The sequence below is a fragment of the Carassius gibelio genome, chromosome A3, assembly GCF_023724105.1.
Source record: "Carassius gibelio isolate Cgi1373 ecotype wild population from Czech Republic chromosome A3, carGib1.2-hapl.c, whole genome shotgun sequence".
Classification (NCBI taxonomy): Eukaryota; Metazoa; Chordata; class Actinopteri; order Cypriniformes; family Cyprinidae; genus Carassius; species Carassius gibelio.
The window spans coordinates 14248434-14264228 of record NC_068373.1 but is presented as its reverse complement, the minus strand read 5'-3'; the positions used below and the strand labels follow the sequence as shown (position 1 = coordinate 14264228).

At 39.2% G+C, this 15795-nt stretch overlaps 1 protein-coding gene across 1 annotated transcript; it reads right to left on the bottom strand.

The window, feature by feature from the left end:
• Window positions 1-18: 18 nt before the first annotated feature.
• LOC127948475 (ATPase family AAA domain-containing protein 5) lies at window positions 19-15519 on the bottom strand. The gene is made up of 23 exons (XM_052544932.1): window positions 15184-15519; window positions 14889-14969; window positions 13184-14781; window positions 13023-13101; window positions 12671-12823; window positions 12423-12552; window positions 12224-12287; window positions 11935-12116; window positions 11708-11853; window positions 11389-11542; window positions 10894-11244; window positions 10061-10157; window positions 9850-9932; window positions 8331-8461; window positions 8055-8226; window positions 7811-7987; window positions 7310-7546; window positions 7172-7236; window positions 6895-7075; window positions 6637-6794; window positions 4779-5638; window positions 1103-1261; window positions 19-324 (listed from the first exon to the last, which is right to left on the bottom strand). The coding sequence occupies exons 2-23, from the start codon at window positions 14937-14939 to the stop codon at window positions 246-248; spliced, it is 5307 nt and encodes a 1768-aa protein (XP_052400892.1). The 5' UTR covers window positions 14940-14969; window positions 15184-15519; the 3' UTR covers window positions 19-245.
• Between the last annotated feature and the right edge of the window lie 276 nt (window positions 15520-15795).

Sequence of the window (15795 nt, the reverse complement as noted above, 5' to 3'; positions counted from 1 at the left end):
TATTCTGAGGAAAACATGTTTGCTGGCAAATAACAAATCCAAATTTATTACTTCATAAAATATTTCGGAAGATGCATGACAAAGTACAAAACAAATGATCGTCATAAAAACAGCTAACGTAAAACATCAGTACAAATATGTGCTGTCCCACACAACATAAAACCACACTCCATCTGAGTATATATTACTGTACAAATGCATATCACCAGCAGTCCTTACGAGACTGCTTAAAAAATCTGTGTAATTTAAGGAAACTCTGCCGCCAGCAACTCCACTGTGCTTTTAGGAAGACTGAAGTGTATACCGTCCAAATAGTGCAAGAACCTGTACAAGGGAAAAAACAAAAAACACAACAGTATGATTATTTAAAGTCAAACATAGAGCTTTAAATTAGTTTTGGCACTACAAGGCAAGTGAATGTGTGCATTTCAAACAAACTAGATGGTGGGTGACAAAATGCAAAAGACTCATACTGACATGAATAAGAATAAAACATAGTGTAATTTTTGACCACATCATATTTCAGCTTTGCAAAACCACATCCTGTCCCTCCACTGCATTTTGCTTTTAATAGACCCATGAATTGTGACTAAGTTGCATTTGCATTTTCACTTGACAACAGCACAGTGGAAAAACATGCATCAGGTACTGAACACATTTATTTATTTATATTTATGAAATTACTAACAGTTGTTTTTGTTGTGACTTGTTTGTCTAATTTAATAGTGAATTGTGCCAACAGTGGAAAGGGAATTTCCTTGATCACTGTTCAAACTCTGTGTGGCATCTGAATAACTGGAAGTGATCTCATTTTGGGTGCATAACAAAATATAGAGACTCTGTTCACCAACAAGGGTGTGCTTAACTTAGCAGTTATTAGGAGAACAATACAGAAAATTTTTATTTGTTTTTAATACATCTATGAGCATTTCAGGCTCATAAGGTGGTTAAGAGTGTACGCCAGACTATCTCAAAGTCAAATTATTCAATTAATTTTGCTTGCCACACCTCTTAACTGATCAAGCCCTACAGGCCATTTCAGATGCAGGAACAGCTTTATCATATTAATACATTAATATAGGATGGTCGTCTGGACTCTCACCTGCGTTTGATCTTTCCCTGCTCCTTCAGTCTCTCTGACCTACAGATGGTGCGTAGAGAGGGCAGGTAGTCCAAAGCAGCTGCTGCCTGGTTTCCAAGCATCCCAGCTGATCTGGAGGAGAGCACCGACTTCATCACCTCACTTCTCCTCTCCATCACCCTGTACCAAACAAAATGAGCACAAGAATACGTTTTATTTTACATTATTTTGTGTATAAACCACCACCACACAGGACGAAGAGACAGTATAATCTAAAACAATGAGACTATGCATGGGTAATGGATATAATTGAACATTTGTTTTATATTTGCAAGGATTTTGCTAGTGACATAAAAAAAGCACTTTTTAGTTTTTCAAATATTACACTAGTTTTGTGTTCCTTGTCTTGAAACTTGCAGGTTTAAAATGTTTTAACAGGTTTGATTTGACCCTTTGTAAATGTCTGATTCAAAGATCGTTTGTATCATGCTAAATATGTACGCATACATACAGTGTGTGTATAATAATGCAAGTTGATAATGTTTCCACATTTTGCCATTCAAAACCACACCAATCTCAATAACTACAATATATTTGTATTTAATCATTTATAAGTGATATATAATTGTTAATGAGCATTTCGCTGTCGAGTGGTCATGTTTTAACTTTGCAATTACATTAGTTTTGAATATTTCTCGTGGACATTTAATAATTTTTACTTTTCAGTGTGAAATAAATCTCTTTTTTTTTGGCACATTTTACCCACAAAAGAAAACCTGCTTAAAGGGATACTCCATCTAGAGCTGTAATCGGGCCTTAAAAGTTAGGCCCGACAGGACCTGAGCCCGACAAGTACATTTTGATTGACAGCTTTTTTAAAGCCCGAACCCGTTTACAGCCCGACATTATTCAAATGTGCGCACACACACGCTCTTTTTCCTTGCGTCAAGAATGAGTCATTCATACATGTAATAAGTCATCTGTATATATATCTGTATATAAATAAGTCTTCTGTAATATTGTAACATCTCAGCATTCTAGACATAGGCTCATTTAACCTATAAATAGACCAACGCACCAATAAAAACGAGTCATTTTTTACAAATTAAATGAAGATAAATTTTAGATTAAGATAGTTATTTGGCAATAACGAAATTAAGAAAAAAGTCTCCGCACGATTAGCTTCGCACTAGCACATGATATTTAATAAAAGAATAAAGCCAACATTAGCGTAAATACTCTGTCCACATTAGGGCTGCACGAGGTGTCGTTTAAGCATCGATATCGCGATGTACGAATCCATGATAGTCACATAGCAGGATGTGCGATGTAGGCTGTCGTAGTTGATCCGTTATTCCTTAACTGTACGGACCAGCTGCTCCCCGGCCCTTGACGAATTTGATTCGCGGATTAATTGCACTGCTTAACCATCATAGAGTGAAAGTTTATCATTGACAGGACTGAAAAACACATGCAAGTTTAACAGGGCAGAGAGAGAGGGAGCGCGAGAGAGACAGAGAAAGGGAGCGCGCGAGAAAGACAGAGAGAGAGAGAGTGCGTGCGCGAGAGAGACAGAGAGAGAGAGAGAGAGAGAGAGCGCGTGAGACAGACAGAGAGAAAGAGTGTGCGCGAGAGAGACAGAGGCCGGTGACACACTGTCTGAAGCGTCCCAGAAGCGTGGTGGCTGCCTCGCGTTTTCAGTGTCTTTACACACCAGAACCGTGCGCTGGGCTGGCGCGCTGCTGCTAGAGAGAGAGCGCGCGAGAGAGAGAGTACATTAGAAGTACCATCAATGTTTATAGAAATGTATATGGATTTATTTTGCATGTAATTTTTTTTCTTTTTTTTCTCTTATGAATATATGTATTTTTGTTTTTGTTCTATTTTGTTTCTATTCTGATATGTACAATGCTTTGGCAATATGTACCTTTGTATGTCATGCCAATAAAGCAATATGAATTGAATTGAGAGAGAGAGAGAGGGAGAGAGAGAGAGAGGGAGACCGAAAGAGAGCGAGCCATTTTCAAACAACACGAGCTCTGTCTTGCTCTCTCTCCCTCGCGCATATTAATCAATTGACACGATGGTGTCGATGTTTAAATCATTTAAAATGAGAATGTAAGTGTGCTCACCCCATTTGTTTGTAAGAAAAAATATCGCAATATATATCGCAGAAAAATAAAATATCGCAATGTCATTTTTTCCCAATATAGTGCAGCCCTAGTCCACATTATGCATTTAAGACTTAATGAATATTTAGTTATCATTTGATAAACCTTTACTCACAGAGATTAGGCTAAGCCTGCATGTTTTAGTGGAGGAAAATGATTGTATCCACTGTAGATGTCTTCAGCGTGTTCCTGCGCTCACTGCTGGTGTGTCATTATTCACTCATTATTCTCATTATAAACACGGTCAAAACTTTTCCACACTTCAGACTTTGCTTTAGTTGCTGGTGCAACCAAAAAGTAATCACCAGAGGCAAGTCTCCGTTAAACCTACTCAGCATTCATTTTCGCATCTTTCTCGCGCTAATTGAAACACATCACATGACCGGTCGTTTACCTCGCAAACCGGAGCACAAGACCGAGCCCGACCCGAGCCTGCGTAAGGTGATATAAATTAAGCCCAAAGATCTTCAGATCTAACTCCATCCCAAAATTATCATTTTGTCATTAATCAAAAATGTCCCCATGTTGCTCCAAACCTGTAAAAGCTTTGTTCGGCTTGGATGAAAACAGGGAGGCTTGAGACTGTCCAATAGACTGCCAAGTAAATAACAGTGTCAAGGTCCAGGAAAATATGAAAGATGTGGTCAGAACAGTGGTTCAACTGTAACGTTATGAAGCTATGAGAATACGGTTTGTAAGTGAAAAAAACAGTTCCAAATGGCACTCTAAACCCTTGCGGTCTTCCTCTGAATCTGCACTTTCATGACGTAATCGAGGGCCCATAACGGCCTAATAGCGGGGCGCTCACGAGCACCGCTTTGAACGCTAAAATGAGGAATGGGACACCCTACGGTCTTCGTGGACTTAACAGACACTCGCACGTGGTGGCCATTATACGTCCGCAAGACTTAAAGTGCACATGAAGTGTTCCATTTGGGACAGGGCCTACATGTCTCCCCACATCACTCAAACTGCCTATGCTCGTCTGTGTCCTCCGCACCACAAGGATGCGCTGTTTCTGTGTGTATTCATGCTTTGATTTGAAAGAAAACAGCACACCCTTGTGGCGCAGCTGACACAGAAGCGCATATGGTGATATGGAGAGACACAGGAGACTGTTGACAAAAGAATTGTTGAATAAAGTCATTACTTTTGTTTTCTTCACTTACAAAAAGTAATCTCGTCACTTTATAACGTTATGGTTGAACCACTGATGGCAGATGGACTATTCTGATGATGCTTTTTATACTTTTTGACACTGTAACTTACTTGGCAGTTTATGGGACAGTCACAAGCCTCCCAGTTTTCATCTTTTGCACTAATACTAGTGGCCTAAGATTTTTACACAGTACTGTGTGTGTGTATATATATAAAAGTACTGTGTGTGTATATATATATTTTATATATAAAAAAGGTAGGTCTATTTCTTATTACACCGTATAATTATATAGGTGCATAAATATGAAAAGGTTGGATTATAGGGGGTATAAAAAAAAAAAAAAAAAATAGATCAGCTGAATTCTCACCTTGGGTCACAAGGTGTAGTTTGAGTGAGGCTGAAGCCATCTTTGTGTGGAGCCACAGGGAGGGTGAGCTCCACCTCTGCCTCTACTCTGATCTCCTCCTCCAGGTGCTGTGCCCCATCCCAGGCTTCGGAGACAACAGCCTTGCACTTCTTAAAACTCAAATGGCCAAAGGCAGCATGGATTTCATTGACATTCACACTGTTTACTTGGCTGACACACTCTAACCGAATGTCATCGGTCATCCCACTCTTGACCTCTGCACCAGTCCAGACAAAGTCCTGTGGTCTGCAGGAACCCTCCGTCTGCAGCCGCTGGTGGCGCAGTGAGGAGTCCATGAAGGACATGTGGTCCATGTACTCTGCTAAACTGCTTAGGCACTGCATCAATGGCTTGCTCTTCTTCCTTTCAGCTTCAGATAACACAATAGGCCTTGGTTTCATCAGCACAGCTCCAGACACATTCACAGACACATTAGCTGGATCCGAATTACTGCTTTGAGCAGGGTTTCGGCTGGTTTTTGGCAGTGAGAGGAAGTCATCCTCTGACTCTGAATCAGACTGGAACACGTCTTTATTGCTCATGCCCAACTTTTTCCGCCCCCTCATTCTGCAGGACACTTTAAGGGGACTACCGTCATCAGAGGGCTCTTCCAAATCTTCCAACCTCACTGTCTGAGGTAATGGCTCAGGATGGGACTGTGGGTTTGGTGTTGGTAGTGATTTGAGTGTGGACTGTGGTAAAAGACGAGTTGGCAGAGGAAGAAGACTCTCCATATTCGAGTAGAGAAGATTCACTCCCCTTCTATGGACCTCTGAGAGAAGATCCCAGCACTTAATGCTGTCTGGTACTGAAGACTCATGCTGTAAGATATGAATAGATCGATCAGGAACAAAGGAATAATAATAAAAAAAGAATATCAGTTGATTTTAAAATTCAAATTTGCATTCAAATGCAAAAACTGCATATTGTTTATATGAGAAAGGAGCTATTTGTTTCAATTTTATTTTGTTTTTGATTGTTAAAACTAAAATAAGTTGTTGTTTTCCTTATGCATACAATGATTCAATTGAAATCTTTTTCTACTGCTCTTTGTTTAAGAAAGGTTATATTAAACAATTCAGTAATTGTCTACCGAATTATATGAATTTTAGCTATATCACCCAGCCCTAGTGTCTGTATTGCAAGTTAGTTTGAGGCTGGCTATTAATTTTCTCTGAATTCAATAAAACCTATCAACTGAACTTCAGATTTGTCTCCTGGGCTTCACTGAGTATAGTAGTCTCTCTATGGGCTTTAACTGTAATTCCCATACAGTAGATTCATAAATCTCAAATGGTTAAATTAATTTCTTTCACCACACAATTCCTAATGCCCCGTTTCAATGCAGGAACAGCTTGTTCACACATTTTTTTATGTTTTGGAAAGAAGTCTTTTATATTAACCAAGGATGCATTTATTTGATCAAAAACACAGTAAAAATATTACTATTAAGGAACACTATTACAACATAAAATTATATTTTAATATATTAAAAAATGTAATTTACTTCTGTTATGGCCATTACTTCATTCTTCAGTGTCACATACTTCAAAAAATCATTCTTATGCTGATTTGGTGCTCGAGAAGCATTTTATAATACTATTAGTTTTGAAAACCATTTAATACTTTTGTGGAAACTGATTTTTTTTCTTTTCAGAATTCTTTAAAAAGCAAAGTTAAAAAATGAATTTATTTAAAATAGAAATCCTTAGTAACATTACAAATATTTTTACGGTCGTGTTTGATTTCATGAATTCCAACTAAATATTTTATATAAATAACATTAGTGGCTTTTATATTATAGGTGAGAATCACTCACCTTTAGCAGTAAATCTGCTATATTTTCTGTCTGCATATTTGGGATCCCCAGCAAACACTCTGTGCATGCAGTGTGGCAGGGTGGTACTTCATGCTCATTTACATTCTCAGCTTTGACAGACTGATGCTGAATGTCACTCTTGGTGTCCCCTTTGAGCTCTACAGTGTGAAACAAGTTGTTTTTGATAAGTATATTCCCATATTATGATATACAACCAGGAGTTCTCAGTGAGCTTTTTCCAGTCAATTATATCTTTACCCGAGGAAGGCAAAGGCCGATGCACCTGCTGTCCACCTCCACTGCAGGCCCAGAACTGCAGGTGCATGAGGCTTTGACGAACATCACACCTGTTCCAGTCCAGCAGACAGGACAGGTCCTTGGTGTCTGTTCGCATGTTTTCTGCCAGACACAGCAGCTGGAGATAATTGGACACATCCGCCTGAAAAAAGTTCAAAGTGTTGACGGTCACAAACCAGACACAGCACAAGAGAAACTATTTTTTTGGCAGAGGAGAAAATAATCTAAGTGTGCTTACTGCTGGAGGAGATTTGAAATTGATTTCCTCAAAGCACCCATCAAATGTAGCAACAAAGTTTGAATCTGAACAAAAAAACTCCCATGATGACTCATTCAGTTATCACACACTATAACTTTCTGTTCACTGCCAACTCACCACTGGTTGTTAGAATAACTGGTCTCTTAGTTGTAGACATGAAGTTTTTAATTGCAGCCAAAAATCCAGAGTCATCATCAAATATGACGTCCACCTCCTCGAATAAGATGAGGGATGTGGCAGTCCTCTTGTCCTGCTCTTCAGAGGAGATCTTGGTGCCCGCTGAAGTTCCACTGGGGCACTCTTTGCTGTCAGCCTCTTTTACTTCAGCTGACTTTTTCCGACCTGCTTTTAAGACTAAAAGAAACCGAGAAATGCCATATGTAGGTCTCAAGCATGAAACTTGAAAATTTCCTACATAAAATAAGTAAATACATGTTCATCAATACTGTTCATTTTAAATTATATTCATCATAGAATACAGTGGGGACAAAAGACAAAAACTTTAAGCAGAACAACATTTTTCAACATTGATAAAATAGGAAATCTTACTTGAGTACTATATTAACATGAAATGCAATAGAAAGGTCTCAAACGTGAAGCATGAAAACTATTTTGTACCAGGTTGTGTTTTCTTGTCTTGACTGTTTGCTTCTTTCCCAGTGGGCCTTCCACCTGCTCTGAAGAAACTGGCTAGAGATGTCGGAGCCAAGCCTCCTCTTCTGGGTGGAGCAATTCGAGGGGACAGAGGAGGCTTCCTGGGTGATGATACAACCCTTCTGGGGGAGTTCAACTTCCCTGTGATTGGAAGAGATACTGAGAACTCAAACAAATCCTAACCTGAAGGAAGACAAAAAAATCATACTGGGAGAGGTGCCGGCTTTGATGGTGGTGCTGTTGCTGCTATAACTGCTGAAGTATGATGGTTTTTGAGCGTTGACACCCTGGATGTCCACCTGGTGGGACTGAGTGGCTTCCTTCAGCTGGGATAAGATCTGACGACCACTCCTTTGGGACGAGGAGTTCACCTCAAACACCTTGAGAAAGAACACCAACAGTGTTGGTAGAAATACTTTCCTTTTTAAAAGGACACTAGTAGAGAATCCCAAAATAGTTAAGTGAATTGAAAAAATAACAACACCTTGAATCCAAGTTCTTGTGCACAGGCATAGACTGCAGCAGTCTTGCCCACTCCAGTGGGTCCAGTAATAAGAAGAGTGTTACCCAAATGATCTTCTGTGTCATCCAGGCCTTCTCCTATGAGCCAGGAGTCTGAATAGAAATAAAGTTGAGACAACGATTTTTGAATATAGCAAGCAAAACAGCTAGTAATAGGGCTGGGCGGTATGATGGTATATATCATTACTGTGGAATAAAGGGTCTATCGTTAGAGTTTTTGCTAAACTGTGTATTCAGTGCAAATATATCTGCGTAACATAGTACTACTTAAAAGTTATATACACCTTGGACTGACAAGGAAACATGCATGAATGAGAAAAAGAGTGGGACAAACTTCAGAGTTAAGTGCAATAAGCACAGAAAAAGAAGTGAACGCAGTGCTCACGCTGACTGACAGACACACTGAGAAAGTGCCTCTCTCAGACAGCATGAGATAAAAAATTTGGGAATTCCATATAGAAGTTATTAAGCGCAATAAGCATTGAAAAATAACTCAATCCCATACTCAGGTGATACCATACACAAATTCTGACCCATACTCAGAATTCATGCTCTGCATTTAACCCATCCAAAGTGCACACACACAGCAGTGAACACACACCCGGAGCAGTGGACATCTATTTATGCTGCGACGCCCGGGGAGCAGCTGGGAGCTCGGTTCCTTGCACAATGCCACCTAAGTCGTGGTATTGCCGGCCCGAGACTCGAACCCACAACCCTAAGGGCAGGAGTCAAACTCTCTAACCATTTTAGATTTTTATCTACTTACACCCAGGGCATCGAAGATGTAGGTGACTTTGTTTCTTCAGTAGAACACAAACCAAGATTTTTAGCTCAGACTGATGCAGTCTGTAAGTCATATAATGTACCTGGATGAGAATCATGGCTAAAACATACAATAAAAACTAAGAAAAAAAAAACATACAAACAAAACCAAATTAAACAATCGGTCTGTGCAAGAAACTGAACAGTATTTATAGTTTTTTACCTCTGATGCCCTGCAATGCCTGAACTGTCTGAGCCCTTCCTCAAAACACAGCCTGCTCATGCATCTTCATCTTGCTTTACTGCGGATCGGAGGCTTATGAGTGCATTAGCGCCACCTATCTCTCAAACTGCCCATTGACACGCCATCTACAATCTCAATTAGTTGTGTTAATGGTCCACTTACATTAGAAGACTGATAGACTGCAAAGGTTTGACTTAAAAATCATTACTTTTGTTCTACTGAAGAAATAAAGTCACCTACATCCTAGATGCCCTGGAGGTAAGCAGATACATTTTCATTTTTGGGTGAACGATCCCTTTAAAGTTAATCAGTCACTGGACTTGACTGAATCATCTTTGGATCTTTAGTTTGAATGATATAGTGAAAACTATGCAGTGTTTTATTTACACACTTCATTCAATTTCTTACTTATTCGACAATTTCTTATCGCCCACCCCTAGCTAGTGTTGTGCTATTTAGTGTATTTATATACCATTACTGTCCTCCTCTTGCTTCTTTTCCTGCTGTTTCCTCTTCTCTTCCTGGTCAGCTCTCAATTTCCACTCTTTCAGCCAGCTAACAGTAAGGAACAAAATGAAATGTGAAGAAATTAAAAAAAGAAGAAAAGAATATTCCTTAACTGATATGTTTATTAGTGAATGGGATCGTTCACCATCTTTGTTTAAACTAGACAGCATAATAACCTGTGTAGCCTCCGGACAGACTGCATATTCCCAATTACTTCACTGGAGTGCTGCGGCTGATATTTCTCTGTCCAAAGGACATCCTCTTTCACTCGATCTAGAAACGAAAACGAACAATTACATTACAACAAACAAACAAATAACATGTAGTGCAAACAAGTTAAAGAAACATTATTTCATAGCACCTTAGGTTCAACTCATGAGGTATAATGGACTACCAACCATCTGATAAATACTTTACCGTTCAAAGGTTTGGGATCAGCAAGATTTTATTTTCAATAAATCAATTGTTTTATTCAGCAAGGATGCATTCATTTGATCAACAGTGAAAACAGTGGAATTTTATTCTGGAATTGGAATGTTCTATTCATCAAATAATCCTAAAAAACACATCAAGGTCTCCACGGAAATATTAAACGGCACATTAGTTTTCAATATTGGTAATAATATGCAACATTTCTTGAGCTGCAAATAATCATATTAGAGTGATTTCTGAAGGATCAGGTGACTGAAGACTGGAGTAATGATGCTGAAAATACAGCTTGGCCAGAGGAATACATAACATTTCAGAAAATATTCCATCAGAAAAAAAATTAAATTGTAATATCTATGTAATATTAGATTTGACTGTATTGTCAATCAAATAAATGCACCCTTGATGAGAAACATTAAAAAAATAATAATAATTTTACTCGCTCACTGTAAAATCATGTTTGTTGTACAACTAACGCTAATCAATTACTGTAAAGTAAAAAAAAAAATCAAACAGGCTTGAGAGGAAGAAAACTTTTCAGAGTGTGAAACTATGGCCTTAAAAGGTATTTAATTTTCACCTCCTGTGCTTGAACTCTCTGGGACAGGGGGATCCATTATAATGAGAGCATCACTCTGGTTTCCCACAGGTGAGATCAACACTGCCGCCTTGTCCTCTTCTTTCTGCTTTAGTCTCAGTGATCGACCTCTTCGACTTCTGCCAGACGGCACAGTGTCAGAGACATTCTGTGCTGCCTGAACTCCTGAAGGTGGACTTTCTTCAATCACTATGACATCTCCTTCTGTGTGATTGGACTTTGGTTTTTTACCCACTTTGCCTGTTGTCCTTCCTTCATCAACACGCTTCCTTTTCCTTCCGACACAATCAGATGCTCCAGCAGGGCAGGACACCTTAGACTCATCTTCAGGTTCTACAGATAATCATATAAATCAAAGAAATATACAAATAATCTCTCAATCATTCTGGAATGATTATGAATGCATTTATGCCTGAGAATAATATCTTACTGCAAGCAAAATAAAACAAAATGAGTTTAATTGTATTTTTCAGTCACCTGAAGCAGATGCCTGGATGATGTAGTCCTCACGTTTCTTAACAAACCGTGTAAAAAAGCGTTGATGAGGGAAGGAGGGATTGGAGATTCTCATCTCCTCCAAAAGATGCTGCCTGACTGGCTCAGAAAACTCAGAGCTTCGACAACAGGACACCTATATGACAAAATAAAAAAAGTTTCTTACTGAATAAAAGCATTAATTCCATTCAGAAAAAATAATATTTTACTGACCCCAAACTTTTGAATGGTAATCTATTGGTAAAAAAAAAAAAAATGCAAAACACACAAATCTAAACATTTTCACTAAAAGATTACCAACCTGGCAAAAGGCTCTTTTAGCAGGAACTGTAGTATAATCTAAAGACCTCTCCAAAGACATCAGTGGTACAGATGGTGAATTATATGACTCCTTCAAACACCTCAGGAAGGGATTCGTAGGCCACTGCAGGCTCCAAACACAACAATCTGACATAAACAGAAATGAGCCCATTAGTTTCAAATACACACAAATAGAGAACACAATCTAGAGAACAGCTGTCAGCTCACCTGCAGCCCTCTGCTGGACATGAACCACTGCCTGGAAGGAAGCGCAGGCCTGACTGTAAGCCTCTCGGGTGGCTGCTGTCTTTGCCATCTGCTTTTTGAAGGACTCCGGAAGGCCGCTCTTCAGAAACTCTCTCCTTGATCTGAACTGTTCATCATCTTGTGAATTCTCTGATGCCTCTCGACTAACAAGGTTGAGTTTGTGGGGAAAGGTATTTATCAGATGAGGAAGGGAAAGAAATAACAAGCATTTCTCCAATTCAATTACTGTCTGTAATTATTAGCACAATACCTGCTGTCATCAAAAATGGAGATGACAACCGACGGTCTCTGAGCTTTTTTTTCCACTTTAGAAGCTGAAAAAGTGAATTTTTTAATGACTTGAATCCAATTTCCATGTTGGCACAAAAATAATTAATTAATTCACTCTTAAAAATAATATTAAAGAAGGAGTTGACTCAATTTTTACCATTTGTGTCAGTGTAACATACCTGCAGGAGTCTTGGAAGTTTTATTTTTACCCAATACTTCATTCAAACTCCGAAGCTTTTTCTGGCTTTGGTCACTTTCCTGTGACGTGACTGGAGTGCTTTTGCTGTCCTCCAAAAACACTACAGAATCCTAATCAAATGACATATAAATTATATAAATGAAAGAATAACCTGCGCAATTTTAGCAGCAGTTCCTGTAAGTATTAAACATTTATACCAGTTCACTTCTAACACATCCACTATCTTACCTCATCTTCACAGTAATTTATGACAGACTCTTTGCTTCTTGTAGACCGTCGTACAGCATCTTTCTCCTTACTAGTGTCTTTTTTACTTTGCTGAAGAGCTTTGCTTTTCTGCACCAGCTTCCTAGCTTTTCTTTTTTTAACTGCATTTAATTCCTAACAAATAAGAATTTTTGTGAGTAATCTTCCATTTCAAAACAACTGCTAATGACAATTAAAAATATATATATTAATAAAATAATTTAATTTAGATCTGTTATAAGATAATTACATACACAACACTTATATAAACACTTACACAATGTTAGTATTTAAAAAAAAAAAAAAAAAAGTATAACACATAAATGTTAGTTACCTGTGTTGAGAGAGGACTTGATATTTCAAAATCACCAGATTTTGTTGCAGAGGACAGGAATACTTTGGTGATTCTTATCCTATTGAATACAATTGATGATTTATTGTCTCATGTACTTTACAAGAAACAATTAAAGTAGGAAATGAGAAAGTAAAGCTCACCTGATAGGGCTGCCTTTCATGTCTGGTGGGCAGAGCATTTCAGCTCTATAAATGCCTTTTTTGGGCCTTTGAGCTTTTGGGGTAGAGGCCAGAGAGGGTGTATTCTGGGTCTCATCATCTTTTACTCTGTCCTCTTTCCTCCCTTTCTTCTGTGGTGTGGTATTTAGCACAGCGGCTGACTGTCTGCGTGAAAGCTCTCTGGTCGACCTCCTCAGCTCTCTGACAGCCTTTTCACTTTTGTCATTATCAGCTGGGCTACTCTCATTGCCGACCTCTTTGGGAGTTTCTTCAGGTTTTGGAGATTCTGCTGGTGCATCTTCAGCTTTCTTAGCTTGCCCCTTCTTCCCAGATTTCCGAACTCGCTTCTTTTTGCCACCAGGACAGCTCGTCTGTTCTTCATGCTGCTCCGAGCTGGTCACGAGAGATTTTTCATCTTCTTTGTCTGCCTCCTCCGGGACTTTCTCATGAACATGGATCTGCTTGCTCTGACCCTTGTTGGTTTTGCTTTTGAAACCATCAAGACTAGGCTGCTTAAAGGCATTCATAAACTGCTTTCTCTCTGCCTCAGTGCTTTTAGGACTGGGGCTGGACTCCACCACATCGAGTTCCAGATCTTCCTCAAGAAGAACAACGTTAGACTTCCTTTTGAGGTCAGGCAATACGTCCGGTTTAACCTCCGGGGTAGGATCAGATAAACTCTTGTCCTCTTTTAAGTGACTTTTTTTATTTCTACTAAAAATAGATGCGACTTTTAACTCTTTGACAGACTCATGTTGATCAGGGGAAACGGGATGCACCTCAGCTTGAATGGTGAGAGTTCGTGGGGACGCCTGTAGAGGACCGACTGCAGAATCACTCTGATCATTGCAAAGGTTGCCTTCACTTGATGTGTCAGTGGTGTCAGTCTTGGGAATCGCATTGCTCTCTTCCTGACTTTGATTTTGATCCTGCAGGAAATCTTTAAATGAGATCGTGACGGTGCTGCTTTTCTTATCTGCACTTACAGACTCTTGGGCATCAGCATCACCTTCCTTAGTTCCTTCACAGCCAACATTTGCCTCTCGGTTTCTCCTCACCGCAGATTTTATGTTTGCACAGTCTTTCCTCCTGCTTTGTTTTAACGAGGATTTTTGTTCAGAACTTTCTGCAGAATTCGTAATCATCCCGACATCTGGATCAGCCTCAGTGGCATCGGATTCTTTATCAGAGTTTTGAGCTTGAACGACAGTAGTATTGCTTTCCTTTACAGCTGATTCACTGGGACTTTCTATCAAGACAACATCGTCTGTGACCACCTGTGCATCCTCCTCTTTGGACTTCTTGCTGTCTTTGGCCTTCCTGGTTCGCTTCTGCCCCTGTCCTCTTATAGGTTTAACAGCGATTTCATGACTAACTTGCTCTAAAGGTTGCAGGGAGCTTTCTTTAACTTCGAAAGGGCAGCTTTTTATTTCTTGTGCAGGCGAGGTCTTCTTAAAGTAGTCCATAATGTTGTTAGATCGTGGTGGTGAGAACAGTTTCTCCACTGGCTTGGGCATAAAGTAGTTAGTAATAGTTTTGACAGATGGTGCATTACCATCCTTCCTCACTTTCTTACACGGCTGGAGAAACAGAACAATAATGTCAACTGCTGAAAACCATACAATGTTCTCTGAATAGAAAATCAATACTTTGCCAAATCAGCATACCAGCTTTATGTCAAACATACCTGACCCTCAAAATCTTTAATGACAGACGCCATAGCCACGGCTCCAGCCATCGTTTCACCCCCAAAACTAATAATAAAGATCTGTAGAGAGTTGACAGACAAAACCAAGGACTTTAAACGAGTTTACACGCAGGCACACACAACAAAGCCGCATTCTGAAAGATGAAAATCTGCATAGAACAGTTAACGTTACAGTTGAAGTCTGAATGAATGACGTCTCCATAATCGCACATATTAAATGTTTACCTGTCAATTATGTGTTTATAAAAGATGCATAAACATTTAAGACACTCACCGGTTGTTTTCCTTCCTCGATGGATACGTAGATACATAATCTAAATATGCAGTGTACACTGCATAAAATATGAGAACACCGAGTTTACGTAAACAGTAAACCTACTTACACATTTCCCAAACAACGATACACACTCCAAAAACGGCGAAAAAACAAATAAACATAACTTAACATGTGGAAATAATCGATCCCCAATCCCACCTTAAGTGGGAATGTAAATAGAAGTGCGTTTGAATCTAATGCTGGCAGCGAATATAATGTAGTTTTTAGTGTAATGAATTGTTTTCGACAAATGGCGCCAAATATCAAGGAGGTCTTTCGCCGCGCCGAATCGGCCAATCACAGCCCGTGTCGTCATTACACTCCGATACAGGAAAAAGCGCTTTTCAAACTAGTGATGGGAATTCCGGATCTTTTTAGGGATCCGGATCATTTGGCTCATCTCAGCAAAAAGAACCGGTTCTTTCAGCTCCCAAACGGCTCTTTTGTTATAACCACTTCTGGCTTTTATGATTCAAACACATTTGTCATTGTTTTGACCTATGACTGTCTGGTATGTGTGCACAATTATAATTGAACTAAACCATTAAAAAATTAAAAACATTCAACACT